We start from the raw sequence: 19574 nt of genomic DNA, 5'->3' as shown, positions 1-19574 counted from the left end.
GTAAAAATACATTTACTGGACTGGTAACAAACAATCCAAGGAAATCACAATCTGTACACCGATTCTCGGCATCTAAGAATATAGTTTAAATCTTCTTCCAAGGACCATAAACAGACCCTCCTTGTTCAGGACTCAGGGCCGGTGGCTTCCAGAGGCAGGACTGTGAGGGCAGGACCCCGAGGGCAGACTAGGTAGATGGAGCCTGTCTGCAGCAGGCTGTCCGGGCTGAGAACCTGCCAGCTCACATCCCATCTATCACAGGTGGCCAGCGGCTTCTAACAGACCGTTTCCTGCACATTCTGAACTTGTCCACGGTAAGTTCTCCCGCCCTCCTGTCCCCTCACTTTTCCACCTCTTCTCACCTGTTGTCCACTTTGCTTTTGAGATCTACTCTCGGGAAGAGCTCTCCAAAGCTGCCTCCGGCACTTGAACAAACTCTTAAATATCAGTAGCCACATCTTATCTCCAAGAGTCCATGTGTGCCCAGTTATGCTGCACACCTGTATCTGACCCTGTCTTCCCGACAGTCTCTTCCAGCACCCTGTCCCCGGCCACAGGTTCAGGGCCCTCCCTCACCTCCCGTGTTTTCTCCTGCCCTCCTGCACGGCCTCTGCTGACTTGGTCTCGCTTTCAGGCTGGTGCCCTCCTCAAATGTCTGGGGATTGGCAGCCACCCAGAGTCGAGGGTAAGAGGGCCGAAAGTAGGCTTTGTGGTGAGGCGGCAGGCAGGCCCTCTTGGGGGGCCGTCAAAGGGCAGCGGCTGTGAGACTTCTGCACAAGGCTGGTGTCTGCAGAGGCGAATCCTTCCCCGTTGTCTTTTCAGCACTGCATATGCATTTATTCATTCAATGATATAAAAACTGTCAATATGCCATGAATGATATAAAACACATGTTCACTTAAAAAATTGGTAATACAAAGAAATGCTGGTAAAAATCAAATGTCTTCAAGAGCTTTATTTTATCCCACTTGATATGATGAAAGTAAGGAAGATGAGAGGGAAATTACAATTTTTTAAAGTATAAGTGACATACAATATCTTATCGGTTTCAGATCTAGAGCAGTGACTCAACAATCACAGACATAAAACGCTCATGCGGGGAGTATGGTCACCAACTGACATGGCACTAGGCTGTTGCAGCATTACTGACTGCACGCCCTGTGCCCTACTGCTCACCCCGTGACTTACTTTCTAACTGGAGGTTTGCCCTCCTCACCCTTCACCTATGGCGCCCACCCCCCCTCAGCAACCACCACTTTGTTTCTCTGTATTTACCACTATTTCTGTTTTGTTTGGTTTTTCACATTCCCCACACAAGGGAAATTATATTTCTCTGTCTTATTTCACTTAGTTTGATACCCTCTAGGTCCACCCGTGTGGTCATGAATGGCAGGATTTCCTTTTTTTCTATGGCTGCATAACATTCCATGGTGTACAGGTACCGTATCCTCTTTATTCATCAATGAGTCCTTCCCCATTTTGAATGTAAGCCGACTGACACCACGGAGCTAATGAAGACAAGTGGCTTCCCGGGGCAGGCAAATGGAGAGGAGAACCAGCTCCACCTTCCAGTATGAAGAAGTCTACACAAGGCCTTGATTTCAGCATGCCACCTCAGGCCTGCCTGTACGTGAGACATCTGAGCCTAGAGCTGTGTGCTCAGCTACCCCCAGAGCATACACTCATCTCCCAAGGTCTGTGGGGAGATCACCACTGCCTCATGGAGGCGACAGGACTAGTCCGTCATTGCAAGAACCTCCACCAAGTCACCGCTGTATCCCACGTCCTTCGCACGTCCATTCAGCTGCCTTTCCTGGATGTACAGGAGGGCTGGCCTGCTTCCCTGGCCTGAGCTCCTCTGCTGCTCCGTAATTAGGTGCTCGATGCTCCAGATGTGTCCTGCTTTTCTCCAAGATGGAATCTGCAATTCAGCTCCTTTGTGTCGGGGATTTCTGACCACCGAAGGGGAGAGAAAGCTACTACTCCTCATTCTCCTTCCTTCCACTTTCTCTGGGCTTCTTTCCTAATGCACTAGATCAACCTAGTTCATTCATTTTTGAGATTCCTCATTTTCCAGAATGTGCCCTGAGGCCATGCGTTTGCCTTTCCCGGTGGCCTGCAACTGCACACAAGCTCGGGTGTGTGTTGTTCACTCGTTATGCAACAAGCGTCTACTGAACATGGACCCATCCCAGGCACGAGTGACATGGGTGGGACGTGTCACTGAACAAAACAGATAAACACCCTGCCCTGTGGAGCGCACACAAGAGAACCCCACTATGACTATGGCTTTGGTCCACAAATATTTCAAAGTATCTTCTTTGGTTTTTAAGCATTAAAGATTTGGAGAAAGATTTCTCATTTTACTGCATTGTGGGAAAGGTATCCATTCTCTGCAATCTGTTGAGGTTTCTTTCGGGGGTTTAATCAAGTCCATTTTTTACAGACAGCCCCCACCCCCACCCCCTGGGTTGCTTATTTTAAAAGAGCGTCTGCTGTGGCAGTGTGTGTACTGGACCAATCCTGTTCATCGTGTCTGAATCTTCCATGGTCTTCCTCCACTCATATCCGTGGCTCCATTAGTCAGTGTCTGTAACTGAACTCAGGACTGTGACATTTTTAAAACCTACACTAATGTGCTGTTGTTGGACGCCACAAGGCTCAATCAACACCGCCACATCCTCCCAAGCTCCCACCTCCTCCTTCATGAGAACTCTTTTTTTTTTTTTTTAATTTTTATTTATTTATTATAGTCACAGAGAGAGAGAGAGGCAGAGACATACGCAGAGGGAGAAGTAGGCCCCATGCACTGGGAGCCCGACGTGGGATTCAATCCCGGGTCTCCAGGATCGCACCCTGGGCCAAAGGCAGGCGCCAAACCACCGCGCCACCCAGGGATCCCAGAACTCCCTCTTGCTAGACATTCATGGACAGGTCAGAGGAGCAGGCCAGACACAAGGGAAGCTAGGAGCTGTCTGCGCTGGTGAGCCAGAAGGCAGACCTGAGAAAGACCCAGAACACAGAAGGCGACACAGGGAAGTGCCAGTACACACTGAACCACCCCACTCCCCCATCTCTTAGGGTTCCACCCTTTATGTCCTTCGTCATCTTGAGCATCCTGTGTTCTTGTTCCAACACTCCTTTTCACCCACACCTGGGTGCCAAACCTGCATGTTGTAACTGCTGGTTCTGCACAGGCTGTTTCTCCACATGGCCCTGCTCTCCCATGAGCTCATCTTCAGCAGGGGGTAGTTACTTTCTGTGGGTACGTGGTGGCCCTGGCTCCTAGAGGTGCCCCATAAGCACAATTCCACTCTCCCTCGTGCCCCACCTAAGACTTCCACTAGTGATGGGCTTAGTTCAGGAAGAACCTTCCCGTTGCCACACAGGCAGCATACGTATCAACCCCTTCGTGCCCCTGATGCACGCTGGCAGCTGTTTCCTCAAGAAAGACCTTCACGCCAGGCCTAGGGCCACAGTCCTCAGACAAGCCTCCTGTATCTTTCCATGGCCAGTACGTGGGCCTTTCCTAGTCCCTTTCCTGGTCTGGTCACAATGCTCACAAACACACACGGGCACGGGCCCGAGGCCAGATGAGCATGAGAGGCCTGACAGGGGTCAACTCAGGATTTTCACTCCATGACAGAGACCCTCTCTGGAACTAGAGACTCTCCCTTTCTTTCAAGTTCAACTATCGTTTTAGCTACAAAAACTATATAATCCAGCACTATTGTAGTTGAGGCAGGACCAACTTCTGCTCCATTCCCTGGATATTTCACAGGTAGGGTAGTTGGCTGCACAAGCTCTTGGCCTGTATCTCCCTCCCTCTGAGAGAAAGGATGCTTAGCAAACATAAATCAGAATTCCTGTGCCCAAGGCCCCGGCAGGCATCTGCTGTCATGGGGTTCCCTGCTCTGCCATCAGGCTGTGAGTGCCTAAGAGACGCACTGGCACTGTAATGTCACCAGCCTAACACAGGAGTCGTTCATGATCAGATTCTGCACTTTCCCAACCCCAGACAAGATTCTAACTGGTTTTTGTTCAAGTAGGACGTGGAGCCCAACACAGGGCTTGAGTTCACAACCCTAAGATCAAGACCTCGGCTGAAATGGAGAGTCAGATGCTTTACCACCTAAGCCACCCAGGCACCCTGCTGCTAGAGGTTTTAAACCAATTGTAGCAAGACAGACAAAATTCCAACCCTTCCAAAATGTAAGAAAAGTCACATACTTAACACTTTACCCAAATACTTTCAAAGTCCAATTTCTCCATGAGATAAAAGAATGCAAGTTAAGTATAAGCACATCATCCTCGTACTTTTTTTAATCTGTATGAGAATATCCCAGATGGTATCAAGACTGAGTGTGCTACTCCCCATCTTTTACATGTTTGGACCAGTGTGCGTGTGATGCTCCTGGAGGACCCAGGTCCACTCCAGGGGAAGCTCTGCACTCACCGTCCAACTTCATGTGCTCTGGGCAGTAGTAGTGGACCACAGCCAAGAGAGCAGCCCCGTCGCTGCCGTCCCTCATCAGGTCCTCCAACAATGGGAAGTAGGGTGGCTGCCTTGTGGACAGGTGCTCTCGGCGATAGCGCACCTGCAGTTGATAAAAGGAAAACAGTCTGCACATGATGTGCCTTCACAACGACTGATGTTATTCTGAGAACTCATGTAATGCCTACTGGATGACGGTCAGAACAACGGCAATCACATGGGAAAAGCTCGAGAGTCTGGATGACATCCTTTGCCTTGAACACACATGCCAAGATCCAGGGAACCAAGCACCATGGCTAACCTGGGAGACAGCAACTGACTGCTGATGGCGCCAGGCCATCCGGGGCTAAGGGGCACACAAGAGCAGAGGCAGAATGCACGGCTATGCTACCAAAAGCCGCACACTCTGAACGAATGAGAAACAAGTTAAATGGTGAACAAGCTTAGGCTCAGAAGACCCGCCTTACTACTCCTTTTCTGAGTATTATCAGCATTAACCTCAGCCATCAAGAAAAGTACAAAACATCATTAATATACGGTTTGAGAAATTCTCCAAACCAGGTTAGACAAAATGTCATGTATACATCAACTGGACCCTCTGAGAACTACGGCACAGCATGAGGAGACTGAATGCATGCAAGGTGCTCTGGGAGACAGGGGGCTTTGCAAGGTTTCCATACTTCTGCCTTCGGAGGAGAGGGTGTGCACTGTGTTCTGAGCCACCCCCAGCCTCCCAGCGTGGCCCCCACAACTCAATGTCTGGTTACGTGTGTGCAGACACACAAGCCGCCAAGGAAGGGGAGTCCACGCAGTCACCTGTCCCAAACGTCCTGCTGCGCGCTTGCTCAGGTTCTTCTGCGTTAACATTCACAATACAGCTGCATCTTCTTGAAGGGAAGAAAGTACACAATACCAACAAGAGAAAGAAAACCAGCAGTCCATACTAACGACTGTGGATTTCTGAGACTTAGGCAGAGGAGTTCAACCCAAAGAAAAACCATCTCTCTCGGCAATCGAGAATTTAAAGTTGTCTGAATAAATGTACAGGGGAGAATAATCAATACTAATATTTGGCGTAAGACACACCTAACATATTTTTTCAAAACAGGAATACGGTTTATTTCATGTCTGTGAAGTCTGTGTTGACGGAGACTTTAACTTGTTTCTCAGGGCCCGTAACACAGGCTACAACAGGCAGCCCGCCCGCACTGCCCATAGGGCTGGTCTGGGGCTGCAGCATGCAGGGCACAAGGGCATGCGCCAGGCCAGGCCTCCACAGACACATACACACACGAGACAGCACACATGGTGAGTGACCACAGCATGCAGTAAAGCAAATGGCTTCTCCAGTGAAGATGGATGGCGTGTGTTTAAAATAAGGGAAAACAACTGAACTGCAGGATCCAGAGAGCTTGTGTGATTACTACCTCCAAGCCAGCTCACTGAAACCTCCAGGCCGCAGCCACCAGGGCAATGCGTCTCAGCCTGCCGGCCTGACCACACCCTCCCATGCCCATCCTCACCAGCCCGTCTGCTGGACGCTGTGGGCACAGCCATGGCTACCATCATCCACAAGGGAACCTGCAGGCTCACTGCTCTTGGTCACCTTTTTCAGTTTCTGTAAGATCTTAGCTGAGACCTAGCTTCTCACAGGACAGTTCAATTTCTGACAATATCCTCACTAAATAACGTAACTTAGTATTTACCTCTCTGGCCTTCAGGATTCAGAAGTGAAGAGGTGTGTAAATACTAACAAGGCTGTCCTCTTCCTTGTTACTCAGTATCTCCAAGAGAAGCAAGGTCATCCCCAAAGTTGGCCACAAAGCAGAACAGATCACATGGATCCCGCTGACCAGCTTACAGCCATGGTATTTCCCTTGTGATAAAATTCAAGGGACCACCTGGTCCGAATAGTTAAACTAAAAGAATGGGCAATTAAGGTCTCCATAAAGACCTGTGTTCCAAAACTTCATTCTAAAATGCACCACCTGGAGTGCCAAATAGTTTTCCACAGGAATTGTGTAACAAACAGGCTCTGCTTCTAAAACACACAACAAAGTAGAGCACAGCTAAAACTGTAGATCCAAATCACGACTCTAACTTTCTCTGGGAAAATTCCTATTTAATGTTATGCTGGATTCCAGAAATCCTGTATCCCTGCTGATCCAATTCAGACCCTTGCCTGGCTGCTCTTTTGCCCTCCTCAGGCTGGCGGGCAGGCAGCAGGGTTGCTCCACACACCCCAGCAGACATCTCTGAAGAAGGAGGTCCCTCTCTGCCACACGAGCAGCCTTCCACGAGGCACGCTACCTGCATTCATCAGATGACCCATGTTACACTAAGAGATGTCACGTTAAATACCACCATTAGGGAAGATAAGTAACTTGGAAATTAGAGGATTCCTTCTGGTATCTGCTAGAATAGGGATGGATCCTCTTTTATGTCCATTGCATAAAAAAGTAAGTGTCCATAAGAAGAAACACAAAACTCTATCTGTAAAATTACCTAAGAAATTGGGCAAAACCAGAGTGAGTGTGGTCTACAAAAAGCCTATTGAGCCCAGAATCAGGTTATCACTCATACTGTAGAAAAGCAACAATACCAAAGAGGACATTAAACAAAAGAAACAGGTTCAGGTGTGAGTAGCTGTTTAATGGAAGCAAGTGATTGCAACAGGATGGCTGTCTGGATGCAGCTGGCGCGCACGGAGTTCACTTACGGGCACTAACTTCCAGTACCACTTGGAGGGGGACTGCTCAGGAAGCAGGGGAGGAAGCAGGAGAGAGTGTCACAGCAGGCAGGCCACGGATGGACCGCATCACACACACCATCACACATTCACAAGAGAGCTGGGATGTCCTCTGAGAGGTAAGTCCTGTCCGGGGCCCGTGACCTGAACACCCTCTATCATCACATGATGGAAGTGGAAGGGCACAGGCACCTCCACAACACTAGCCTCTGCAAGAGCAAAGGAAGCCCTGGAAACTCGGCATGGGCCAGGCATCACGAAGGACAGGTGCCAACTGCAACTCAGAGAGGCTCTCAGTGCGTCATCTGTGCCCATCTGAGCAACACAGGGGCTCACAAAAGTGTGGCCCAGGGTGTGGTGCCCCCAGCATCCCCAGAATCCAGGAGCAAGAGGAGGCGGCAAGGGGACGCTGAGACCAGAGATGCAATCAGGCCACATTACATGTTTACGATGGATTCAGTCACACACCTGCTTATTAGCAAAAAAAATACTATCATAGGGAAAGGATGGGACAGAAATGACCAGAATGTCTAAGGCACCATCTGTGTCATTTCATGAGACACGTAACATTATCTGCCTGAATTCCATGCAGGGTTTTAGAGACACACCACCAGCTACACTGGGCCTCAGAGGCAATATAAGGGATCTTCAAGGGCACCTTTGACAGCAGGCAATCTTCTCAACTGGTGAAATCTAGAAGCTAATTCCCAGGTAACCCTGTCCACTCCCCATTCTTGAGCTTCTAATACCTCCCAACGTCTCTGTCACCCTCCAAAGTTAAATACAAGACCACCCCCTGGCCAGGGAGAAACGAGGAGCACACTGCCATGCCCACCTCCAAGGCACTTGCAGAGCCAGTCTGCCAGGAGACCTCGGAGTCTCACTCCTCTCTGGGGCAGTGCAAATAGAGAATAAGCCAGGAGTCAACACCGACACAATTCTTTCAAACTGGGAGCAATGTTAACTAGAGGCATTCCAGAACAGTTAAATTCACCCTTTACCTTTTGATGAGCTGGACTTTCCAATAACTGCTGTTTTAACTTAACTTCTTTCTCTGTTATCTCTCTCATTTTAAGATTTACCTGAAATAGAAGAAAAAAGCATTAAAAGGGCAATGGCAAAAAACAAAAAATAAAATAAATAAAAGGGCAATGGCTTCCATATCTTCACATCTATTTCTTCACTCTGCCACCCGGAGACCCCCCCACCTCGCTTGTTTGTGTCCCCTTAGACACAGGGATCATTTAAGACAATTATACATATGCAGTAATATATGTATTCCACAGGATCTGGGCTCAATGTGGGGACCAAAGCTGGCCTGCCACTCCAGGAAACATTCCGTGCCTCTACACATCTTGTGACACTTGCCACCTCATGACAGAGCCACATCGCGAAAGCCTGGGACGCACAAATAGTACAAGCTGTCACCATCAGCAAATGCCACTGCTGAGACCATGTGGCTGGGACACCCTGCTGCTGAGCCTCGCAGGTAGCTCACATGTCCCCTACCCATTCACACGTGACACCAAATAAACATTAATAGTAAAATTTAATTGTACACCCCTTAAACAACGAATACAGCTTATTAGAAATTAAAGTATTCTCTCCTGAATGATTAACCCAAAGATAAAATCAAAATTGCAATTATAAAATAATACCATGGAGGGGCACCTGAGTGGCTCAGTCGGTTGAGCTTCCAACTCTCAGTTTTGGCTCAGGTCATGATCTTGGGGTCCGAGATTAAGCCCCAAGTCGGGCTCTTCACTCAGCATGGAATCTGCTTAAGGATTCTCTCTCCTTCTCCCTCTGTCCTTCCCCCACCCTGTCCCCCACGAAAATAAATACATCTTTAAAAAATAAATAAAATCATGGAGAAAAATACTCATCAATGCTTCAAGGGATGTGGTCAAAGCTACAATCAAATGAAAAAACAGAGAACTAATGTTTTATTAAACTAGAATACAGATAGGGCGTCTGGGTGGCTCAGTCAGTTAAGTGTCTGCCTTCAGCTCAGGTCATGATCCCAGGGTTCTGGGATAGAGCATCAGGTTTCTCCCTCTACCCCTCCCCACCACTAGTGTTTTCTTGCTCTCAAATAAATAAATCTTAACACAAATAAACAAGAATACAGATAAATGAACTCAAGCAAATCAATCAAGAAAGTAGAAAATCTGTCTTAAAAAGAAGAAAAATCAATATACATAAATTTTAAAGTAAGTGAATCAAAAGAGATGGACAGATGGATAAATAATAGAGCAAGTATCACAAAATGTAAAATTTAAGTGTAGGTACATGGGTGTTCTCTGTATATTTCTTCACATTTACAATTTTTCATAATAAAAAATACTTTGGAAAATGTGCTTCTGTCATTTGCTAGACAGCTTTCTACTGTGGAAAGGATTTTCCGATTAGACTGATGGTGACGTTAACGAATGTAATTTCTGATACCATTCACGAGATCTGACAACGTTGAGAAGATCTCTACAGCCCTCCATGCACCATGCTCCAAATGACCGGTGTGTGAGTTCACAAAGTTGTGGTGAGTGGCAGGGCCAGGAAGAACACAGGAACCATAAGTGGACTTTTAATATGACCAGAGACAGAGGCACTCAGGTGGCTCAGTGGTTAAGCATCTGCCTTCGACTCAGAGTGTGATTCCAGGGTCCTGGGATCAAGTCCCACATAGGAAGCCTGCTTCTCCCTCTGCCTAGGTCTCTGCCTCTCCCTGTGTCTCTCATGAAAAAATAAAATCAATTAAAAAAAAATAAATAATAATAATAATATAACCAGAGACAAAAGTCACTGATCTAGTATCTGGAACAAATAAAGGAATTCTTATAACAATAAAATGACAAAGAATCTGATTTCAAAATGGACAAAGGATATAAAGAGAATTCTCTCCAGAGAAGACCTACAAATGTCCTACACGCACATGGAAATGAGAAGAAGCTCCCATCATTAGGGAGATTCAGACCTAAGCCACGAGACACCACTTCACATCCTCTAGAACGGTGCACATCAAATAATCAGAAACTGAGTGCCAGCAAGGACGTGGGACACTGGAAGCCTCAGACACTGCTGAAGAAATGTAAAATGGTGCACTCCTTCAAGAAGGTAAACACTGAGTTTCCGCCCAGGAATTCCATCCCTAAATACCCAAGAAACTTGGACACACATCCAAACAAAATCTCATACACAAACGACCACAGCAGCACTATCTATGACAGCCAGAAAGTGGACACAACCCCAACGTCCCATCTGCTGATGAGTACACAGAGACAGCATGGCTCATCTGCACAACGGAGGGACCATTCAGTCGTACAAAGGAATGAAGTACCGGTGCATGCTACGACCTGGGTGGCAGGAGAACACATGACACCGAAAGAAGCCAGACACAGAAGGCTGCAGTATATGGTCCTGCTGGTGTGTAATTCCCTCAGCTGGCAACTCCACAGAGACAGGAAGCAGGTCTGTGGTTGTCAGGGGCTGGGGTGGGGACAAGGAGTGAGTGGTGATGGGTAGTTTCCTTCTAGACATGATCAAAACGTTTGAAATTGGTGATGACAGCTGTACAACCTTGTGAATATATTAAAAACTACAAGGGGTGCCTGAGTGGCTCAGTCCATTAAGTGTCTGCCTTCGACTCAGGTCGTGATCCCAGGGTCCTGGGATCGAGCCCCACAATGGGCTCCCAACTCCATGGGGAGCCTGCTTCTTCCTACCTCTGCCTCCTCTCTCTCTCATGAATAAATAAAATCTTAAAAAAAAAATGGAACTGTAGACTTTAAAATAGCATATTTTATAATGTCAATTTTATCTAAAAAATTTTTAAGAATTGGTAATAGTTTCAAATCTCATATTGTGATTAATCTTTGAAAACTACTACTTGGGGGCAACCCCAGGTGGGTCAGCGGTTTAGCGCCGCCTTCAGCCCAAGGCGTGATCCTGGAGACCCAGGATCGAGTCCCACATCGGGCTCCCTCCATGGAGCCTGCTTCTCCCTCTGCCTGTGTCTCTGCCTCTCTCTCTCTGTGTGTCTCTCAGAGACAATAAATAAAATCTTAAATAAAATAAAATCTTTAAATAAATAAATAATAATAAATTAATAAAATCTTAATAAATAAATAAATAAAATAATAAATAAATCTTAAAAAAAAAAAAAAAGAAAAGAAAAGAAAACTACTACTTGGGCATCCCAGGTGGCTCAGTGGTTTAGCGTCACCTTCAGCCCAGGGCCCGATACTGGAGACCTGGGATCAAGTTCCACATCGGGCTCTATCCCATGTCAGGGTCCCTGCATGGAGCCTGCTTCTGCCTCTGCCTGTGTCTTTGCGCCTCTCTCTCTCTCTGTCTCTCATGAATAAATAAATAAAATCTTAAAAAAAAGAAAACTACTGCTTTTTGGGTTTCGGTGTACAAACAAAAGAGAAGTGCATATGGACTTGCAGGGAAGACAGTGAAATAGGAGGACCCTAAGCTTCCCTTGTCCCACAGATACACCCAGACATCATCCACATCTGTGCAAATAATCCAGAAGATGGCACAAAGACTGGCAGCCCAGAGTCTGCACAGCTCATCATAAAGAAGAGGCCACATCGAGAGTAGAAGAGAGGATGGCATCCTGCGACACTATCATCTCAAACACATCCATCCGCACTCTCCTCTCTTCAAGCTATGTATCCACACAAAGATGCATCTTCATACACTTCAACAGAAACACACTGTAGCAAATTCCATGCAAAAGCAGATAAGAAAATCCAACTTATTTTCCAGGAGGACAGATACTAAAGAAATGTACAAAACTGTAAAATATTTTTTTCTTCTGGAAATAGTTATTCTTCATAAAAATACATTATTTATAATAATTACTAACATGAAATGAGTTTACTGTTACTATTAAGCAAATTATTAAATTTTTGTTTTTAATGTCTAAATGGTAAAATATTGATTAAATTTTTTTTAATTCTTTAAAATACATTTTTAAGTAATTTTTAAGAGTGTAAAGTGGGGGACACCTGGGTGGCTCAGTGGTTGAGCGTCTGCCTTTGGCTCAAGTCGTGATCCGGGAGTCCTGGGATCGAGTCCCGCATCGGGGTCCCTGCATGGAGCCTGCCTCTCCTTCTGCCTGGGCCTCTGCCTCTCTTTCTGTGTCTCTCATGAATAAAATCTTGACAGAAAGAGTGTAAAGGGGACCTGAGACCAAAAGTTTGAGAGCTCTTTATCTACACAAAGGAATGAGCAATAAAAATGGAAAGTCTGGGGATCCCTGGGTGGCGCAGCGGTTTGGCGCCTGCCTTTGGCCCAGGGCGTGATCCTGGAGACCCGGGATCGAATCCCACATCAGGCTCCCGGTGGAGCCTGCTTCTCCCTCTGCCTATGTCTCTGCCTCTCTCTCTCTCTCTGTGACTATCATAAATAAATAAAAATTAAAAAAAAAAAAAATGGAAAGTCTGTGGATAAACAGTCCCTATTTTCAATTATATTAGAAGATATCTGGAGGCCCCTGGGTGGCTCAGTCAATTAAGTGTCCAACTCTTGATTTCAGCTCAGGTTATGATCTCAGGGTCGTGGCAAGGAGTCTGCTTGGGATTCTCTCCCTCTCTCTCTGCCCCTCCCTGCCTTGTTCACACATACTCTCTCCCTCAAATAAAAAAATAAATTAAAAATAATAATAATAATGAAAAAATAGAAGAATCTAACTGTTGAAAGCAAAACTAGTATATGTGAGATAAAAGTAAAGTAAATGACAACAGCATCATGGAGGCCAGGAAGGGAAATGACATCATTTGTGAAATGGTTATCACTGTATCTAAAGTAAACTATAAAGAACTAAAGACACATATTGTAAACTCTTAACCAGCTCCCAAAAACTACTGTATAAAACAGAGTACTAAGAAATACCCAGTCCAGGGCAGCCCAGGTGGCTCAGCAGTTTAGTACCACCTTCAGCCCAGGGCGTGATCCTGGAGGCCCGGGATTGAATTCCTCATCAGGCTCCCTGCAGGGAACCTGCTTTTCCCTCTACTTGTGTCTCTGCCTGTGTGTGTGTGTGTGTGTGTGTGTGTGTGTGTGTGTGTCTCATGAAATAAATAAAATCTTAAAAAAAAAAAAAAGTCAGAAATAACCAGCCCAAAAGAAGCCATAAAAGAAGAAAGAAAAGGAAAAAAATGAGATAAATAGAAAGCAGATAAGATATCAAACCTGGATTTCTCAATAATCACATTAGATGTAATTGGTCTAAACATTTCAAAAATAAGGCAGACTCTCACTTTATTCTTTTTTAAGATAAAAAAGATTTTATCTTTTTATACATAAAAAGATAAATGTGTGTATGTCTGTAGTAATGTTTCCTGTTTCTGGCTCTGGGTTATTCCTGTTACTTTTTTTCTTTCCTTGGTTTGGTTTAGATTGTCAATCTTCTAAAAACCTGCTTTAGATTTTTACTGATTTCTTTCTTCTATTTTGGGTTTAACTTCTCTTACTTTTAATTAAAAGTAAGGCTCAAGAAAGAGGAACCTGGTAGAACCTACAACTCTTGATCTCAGGATTGTGTGTTCAAGCCCCAAGTTGGGTGGAGAGATTACTGAAAAAAGAAGGAAAAGGAAAAGGAAAAGGAAAAGGAAAAGGAAAGACAGATGAGAGTAAAAAAATAAAACTATGAGGAAGGGAAAGGATACATCACATGGGCACCAGTGTTTAGAAAGCTGGAGTAGCCACACTAGAGGAAACAAGGTGGACCTAGGGACAAGACCATTGCCTGTGAGAGAGATAGACATTTCGTGATGACCAAAGGATTGATCCACCAAGATGATACAGAAAGCCTCCAAGATGCAAACATACCAGCAGACTACAAACACCAACACAGCAGAGTAAAACCAATAACAGACAGTGCAGACCTCAAGTCCTGTCACAGTGGCCATGGGCCAGGGCCATGAACAGCACCCACAGCCAGTTTGTGCCCACACGCAGAGCACCATGTTCAAGAGCCCACGAAACATTCTACAAAACCACACGGTGGGCCATAAAACAAATCTCAATAGATTTGGGACCAAAATCACAGACTATACTATCTGAGCACAACAAATTTGAAAGCAAAGTACTCAAATCTAGAATCACCTTCCCCAGATGGGTGGAAACCAAACCACACTTTTCTCGGTAACCCACAGAGAAAGTGGGACCCTGCAGGTGAAACTGAAAATGGGTGATGAGGACCAACACCACAGCACACGAACAGGGCAGGCACCTGCTCAGAAAGGAGCTACCAGCCTGAAATGAACAAAGGTTTGAAAGAACTCACCTTCTACCTTAAACTAGAAAGGAAAGCAAACTGAATTCAAAATAAATAGAAAAATTAATTTAAAGTAAGAGAAGTTAAACCCAAAATAGAAGAAATCAGTAAAAATCTAAAGCAGGTTTTTAGAAGATTGACAAACCAAACCAAACTAAGGAAAGAAAAAAAGTAACAGAAATTACCCAGAGCCAGAAACAGGAGACATCACTACAGACATACACACATTTAAAGGATAATAATTTAGTTCAACCATTTAAATAAAATTGAGGAATTCCTTGAAAGTCACAAGTTACCAAAACTGGTGCATAGATACAAAACCTAAAATTGGGCAAAACATTTGAACATGCACCTAACCAAAGAATATATAACAAATGTCTTCAGTTGTTAGGGAAATGCAAATGAAAACCACGCAAGATAGCTTTACACATCCACTCCAACAGCTCCCACTGAAAGACTGACTATGCCAAGCACTGCCAATGGTCTGGAGCAAATGGGACTCCCTTAGCAGTAGGAGCTTCAAATGGCATCATCACTTTGCAAAATACTTTGGCAGTTTCTTCTAATGTTCACTATGTCCTTATCGCTGACCTGGCAATTCTACTCCTAAGTATGCTACTCGAAGAATGAAAACACATCTGCCTGTGAGACCTGTACACAAATGTTTCTTGCAGCTTTATTCACAAGAGACAACTGTGGAAACAACCATAGCGTCCACCATCGGGGAACAGGGAAACTGCTCTGTTCATACAATGGAATACTCCAGAGGATGAAAAGAAAACCACTGACAGGTGCAATTTCAGAATTATTGGGGCGCCTGGGTGGCTCAGTGGTTAAGCATCTGCCTTCGGCTCAGGTCGTGATCCAGGGTCCTGGGATCGAGTCCCACATTGGACTCCCCACAGGGAGCCTGCTTCTCCCTCTGCCAGTGTCTCTGCCTCTCTGTGTCTCTCATGAATAAATAAAATCTTAAAATATTTTGGAATCATTTTGTTCCACTTTTCGTTTTCATTTTGTTTCATTTTCACTTCTTTTGTGAAAGAAACCCAGACACAAAATGAGTAACATACACATGATCCATTTCTATCAAAACCTAAAAGAGATAAAACTAATTCCCAGTAAAGAAAGCACATCAGTAGTAACCCAGGCTTAAGGATTAACTGCAAAGGGACACAAAGGAACTTTTTGAGGGTGATGGAAATGTTACCTTGATTGTGAATGTTAAACAGATAGCCACTTGTCAAAACTCAAAGAAATGGGCCTATTTATCGCATGCAAATCATACAGCAGTGAAACTGGGTTTTGTTTGTCAAAGACTAAGGCAACTGGCTGGGCATCAAGAAAAATTTTAAAAGCCACGGCAAGATATGGTCATGGTTAACCTCCAGAACTGTGGGGATAGAGGACAGCTCAGCCACACACACAGAGCAGGGAATCTGGAGAAAAGCACGGTGGGGAGTCCCAATCCTAGGGAAGGCAGAGTGCCTGAGCACCCACGGGGAGAGAAAGAGGCTTGTTCAGAAGCTAGGAAACGCTGGGAAAGCTGCAGCCTCTAAGCATGGTTCCATGTCCAGACGTGCTCCCAGCAGAGGCACAGGCTGAGAAGGAGCCAAGTGCACTGGCCCAGCATGGACACCAAAGGGTCTCCAAATGGTTGTGAGGCAAGTGCCAGAGGACAGGTATGCAAGAGCCTACATAGCCACCACCTAGCCACCCCAGGCGGGGCAGGACAGTCCCTGGAAGTGATGCGAAACAGAAAAAAACTCAGGTTGCCTGACACGCCTGTGACTCTAGGCTGAAGGGGGTGACAGTACCCAGACACAGAGTCAAACATGAAAAGGAAGCAAACCCACAGAAATACCTTCCCAAGTGGAAATAGGCCAGCTCGGCAGTGAGAAAAGCTTCAAGGTGTACTCAAGTGTACTCCCACAGCAGGAACCTTGGGAACACTATCTATAACCACAGCAAAGAAGATTCAAAGATTGATGCTGGAGAGAAAACTCACCATATGTGAAATCTCAAAAGCCCGAACCTTATTAAACACGTAGCAGTTTTCAGTGGCAAGAAAACCCACCTGGCAAAATAAAGGTGGAAAGGCTTTCAGGCCCAGCTCTAAGCTGTCTGGCATCAGAGGACCCACATTACAGAGGCCCAGAGCCACAGTCCATGTAGGAAAGGCTTTGTGGAACTCACATCTCATCATAGGTCAGGGAAACACTCTCAAGTGCACAGAGCATGGGGGCGCATCTAGCCCTGCATCAGAGGAGCCCTACATGCAGCAAGTGCCAGAAACCTTCTGAGTGAGTGCACCCCTTATCTGACACCTGCAAATCCACACTGGAGAGAAACCACGTGAAAGTAGTATGTGTGGGGGGAGCCCTCGGCCAGAGCCCACCACTCAGTCATCATCAGAGAACACACTAGGGAAAATCTATCAATGTAAGAAATTTACATTCATATGGAAATGGTAAGGAAATAGCAAAACATGGAAAACACTGAATAAAAATGTAACTCTTGGGCAAGGACAAAAAATGATCATGAAAAATAATCAAGTATTAACTCCAGGAAAACCAGAGTGTGGCACAAGAAAAGGGTCATGAGCTGTGAAAATGTCATTCTTAGTTGTGGTAATGTCACATCTGAGTACAGATCCAATCATCGCAGGCCATGTGACCACAGCTGGCCCACAAGGACCCAAGGGGAGGGTCACATGTGCTAATAGTAAATCCAGAGGCAATGCCTACCACAGGCGGATACAGCATCAGTAAGAGTGCATTTCTTTAAAATACAGAGATTAATACCAGAAAACACATGTGAGTAGATAAAAGTGATGCTGTTGAACCACGTGAAGATCATGTTCTGTGTATCAGCCAAGTCCACAAGCAAACACAGGCAGCAAGAAGCTGGAAAGTTATATATAAAAATATGGCATATGGAGAACACCCTTAATATACAAGAAACTTGATGAAGCAGAGGAGAAAAGGAATATACCCTGCTTCCAAAGAAATATGGCCAAAGATAACAAACGCAATTTACCAAAAAGAAGGACAAATAGCCAAGCATATACTCTATTTTTTAAACATTGATTTTACCAGTGAATGAAAAAATAAAAGAAAAAGCACTATTTTTCACCTTTAAAAATGGCAAGATTTTTTTTTTTAAGATTTTATTTATTGATTGATGACAGAGAGACAGAGACACAGGCAGAGGGAGAAGCAGGGTCCATGCAGGGTGCCCGACATGGGACTCGATCCCAGGTCTCCAGGATCAGGCCTTGGGCTGAAGGCGGCACTAAACCACTGAGCCACTCGGGCTGCCCCAAAAATGGCAAGGTTTTTTTTTTTTTTTTTGTAATATCCAATCTATGGGAAATCATGGAATAAGACACCTCCACGGACTCACAGTATGAAAAAAAACAGTACAATCATTATGGTCAGAAATTTGGCAAAAACCAGTCTAAAGCCTTTAAAATTGACCCTCAGCTACATGGCAATCACTGCCCCAGTCATGCATGGGAGGAATATGCTCATGGCCACCTATGGAGCCAGCACACCCGGGCCTCAGCTACCCTTCCCCATAGCGCCAAAGCCAAGTCTCAACTTACAGCTGGCACCTGGAAACACCTAATTGTGTTAGGGGCGGGATACCCTATGGAGGCTGTGTGGAACAGATGCTAGCCACACCTTGTGGCAACCACAGCATGATGTACAGACTCGTCCAATCACTATGTTGTACATCTGACACTAACACAGCACTGTATGTCAATGACAAAACACCAACGACACTTGAACTCTTGACCATAGGAGGTTCATTTTGGGACTTACAGAAATATCGCCCAAGAAGCACCTGGGTGGCTCAGTGGTTAAGCATCTGACTCTTGATTTTGCCTCAGGTCATGATCTCAGGATTGTGAGATCCAGCCCCAAGTCGGATTTCATGCTCAGCACAGAGCCTGCTTAAGAGTCTCTCCCTCTCCCTCTGTCCCTCCCCACCACTCTCCTTCTCTAAAAAAAAAATAAATAAAAATAAGATTCAGTTTTCTATGGACACATGTACCAGTCCTGACATCATTTTTTAACCAAGGTCTTGTGGATGCTTCCCACATGCACAGGATTACACAAAGCCAGAGGACAAGTCAGACTTGTGCCCACCGCCAAGAGGTGACCTTCTGGCCAATGGTCAGCTTCCAAGTCCACACTAGGACCCAGAGGTTCCAGTGAACACTGAATAAGCCCTGTACCTCACTGAGCAGAGATTTAAGGTCGTCTGCCCATTTATTTGATTCCCCATTTATTTGTCTTCCCACATCTGGGTAGAAAACCAAGTGAACAATAGGGCATCTTGGTTAGAAGTCACAACACGGCTTTGACATAAGGCCTCCCTCCTCACAACAATGAAGGAGGCCCTTTTAAGGGGGCCACACACCACGGCCTGGCTTTGTCATGCTCCTTGACCAATTCCACAGTCACCAATTTTTATCCTGCCTCTTATTAAACCCTTACATAATAGAGAATACATGCATAAACTATATAATGAAACCATTTAAAATTTGTGGCATACTCAAACAACTTCACAGGGAAGTTCTATTTCCTCTTCTTCTATTTCCTCTGCTTTATTAGCCAAGGGTCCCTCAGTGCACACCTTTCTGTAAATAAGGATGCTTAACAACCAAAAAGTCTGGGTAAGGTAATGCTACAAATGATCATATGCCACTAAAAATACTCTTTCTATACGTTGTATAAAAGATTACACTGTAAGCTTCTAAACATAAAAGGAGAAAACAGCACTTAGAAAAATACCACTTTTTTTTTTTTTAAGATTTATTTATTCATGGGGGGGGGGGGGGGGCAGAGACACAGGCAGAGGGAGAAGCAGGCTCCATGCAGGGAACCCAGTGTGGGACTCGATCCTGTGTCTCCCGGATCATACCCTGGGCTGAAGGCGGCACTAAACCGCTAAGCCACTTGGGCTGCCCAGAAAAATACTTTTTTTTTTTTTTAAAGTATTTATCTTTTTTTTTAATTTTTATTTATTTATGATAG

The 19574-nt window shown here is 45.2% G+C and overlaps 1 protein-coding gene across 2 annotated transcripts in view; it reads right to left on the bottom strand.

Moving 5' to 3' along the window:
• The window catches only part of CAMSAP1 (calmodulin regulated spectrin associated protein 1), a 64361-nt gene that overhangs the window by 21152 nt on the left and 23635 nt on the right, over nt 1–19574 (bottom strand). Inside the window, exons 4-6 of one of the 2 annotated variants that reach the window (XM_038548796.1) lie at nt 8246–8326; nt 7215–7247; nt 4457–4598 (exon numbers count right to left, since the gene is read on the bottom strand). In XM_038548796.1, coding sequence (XP_038404724.1) covers nt 4457–4598; nt 7215–7247; nt 8246–8326 — 256 coding nt within the window. The remainder of the gene's footprint in view (nt 1–4456; nt 4599–7214; nt 7248–8245; nt 8327–19574) is intronic. The other variant, XM_038548797.1, reaches the window with a different exon arrangement.

This window comes from Canis lupus, chromosome 9, assembly GCF_011100685.1.
Source record: "Canis lupus familiaris isolate Mischka breed German Shepherd chromosome 9, alternate assembly UU_Cfam_GSD_1.0, whole genome shotgun sequence".
In the NCBI taxonomy this organism is placed as follows: Eukaryota; Metazoa; Chordata; class Mammalia; order Carnivora; family Canidae; genus Canis; species Canis lupus.
Note: the sequence above shows the minus strand (reverse complement) of the source record. Positions and strands in the feature narration are given on the sequence as shown.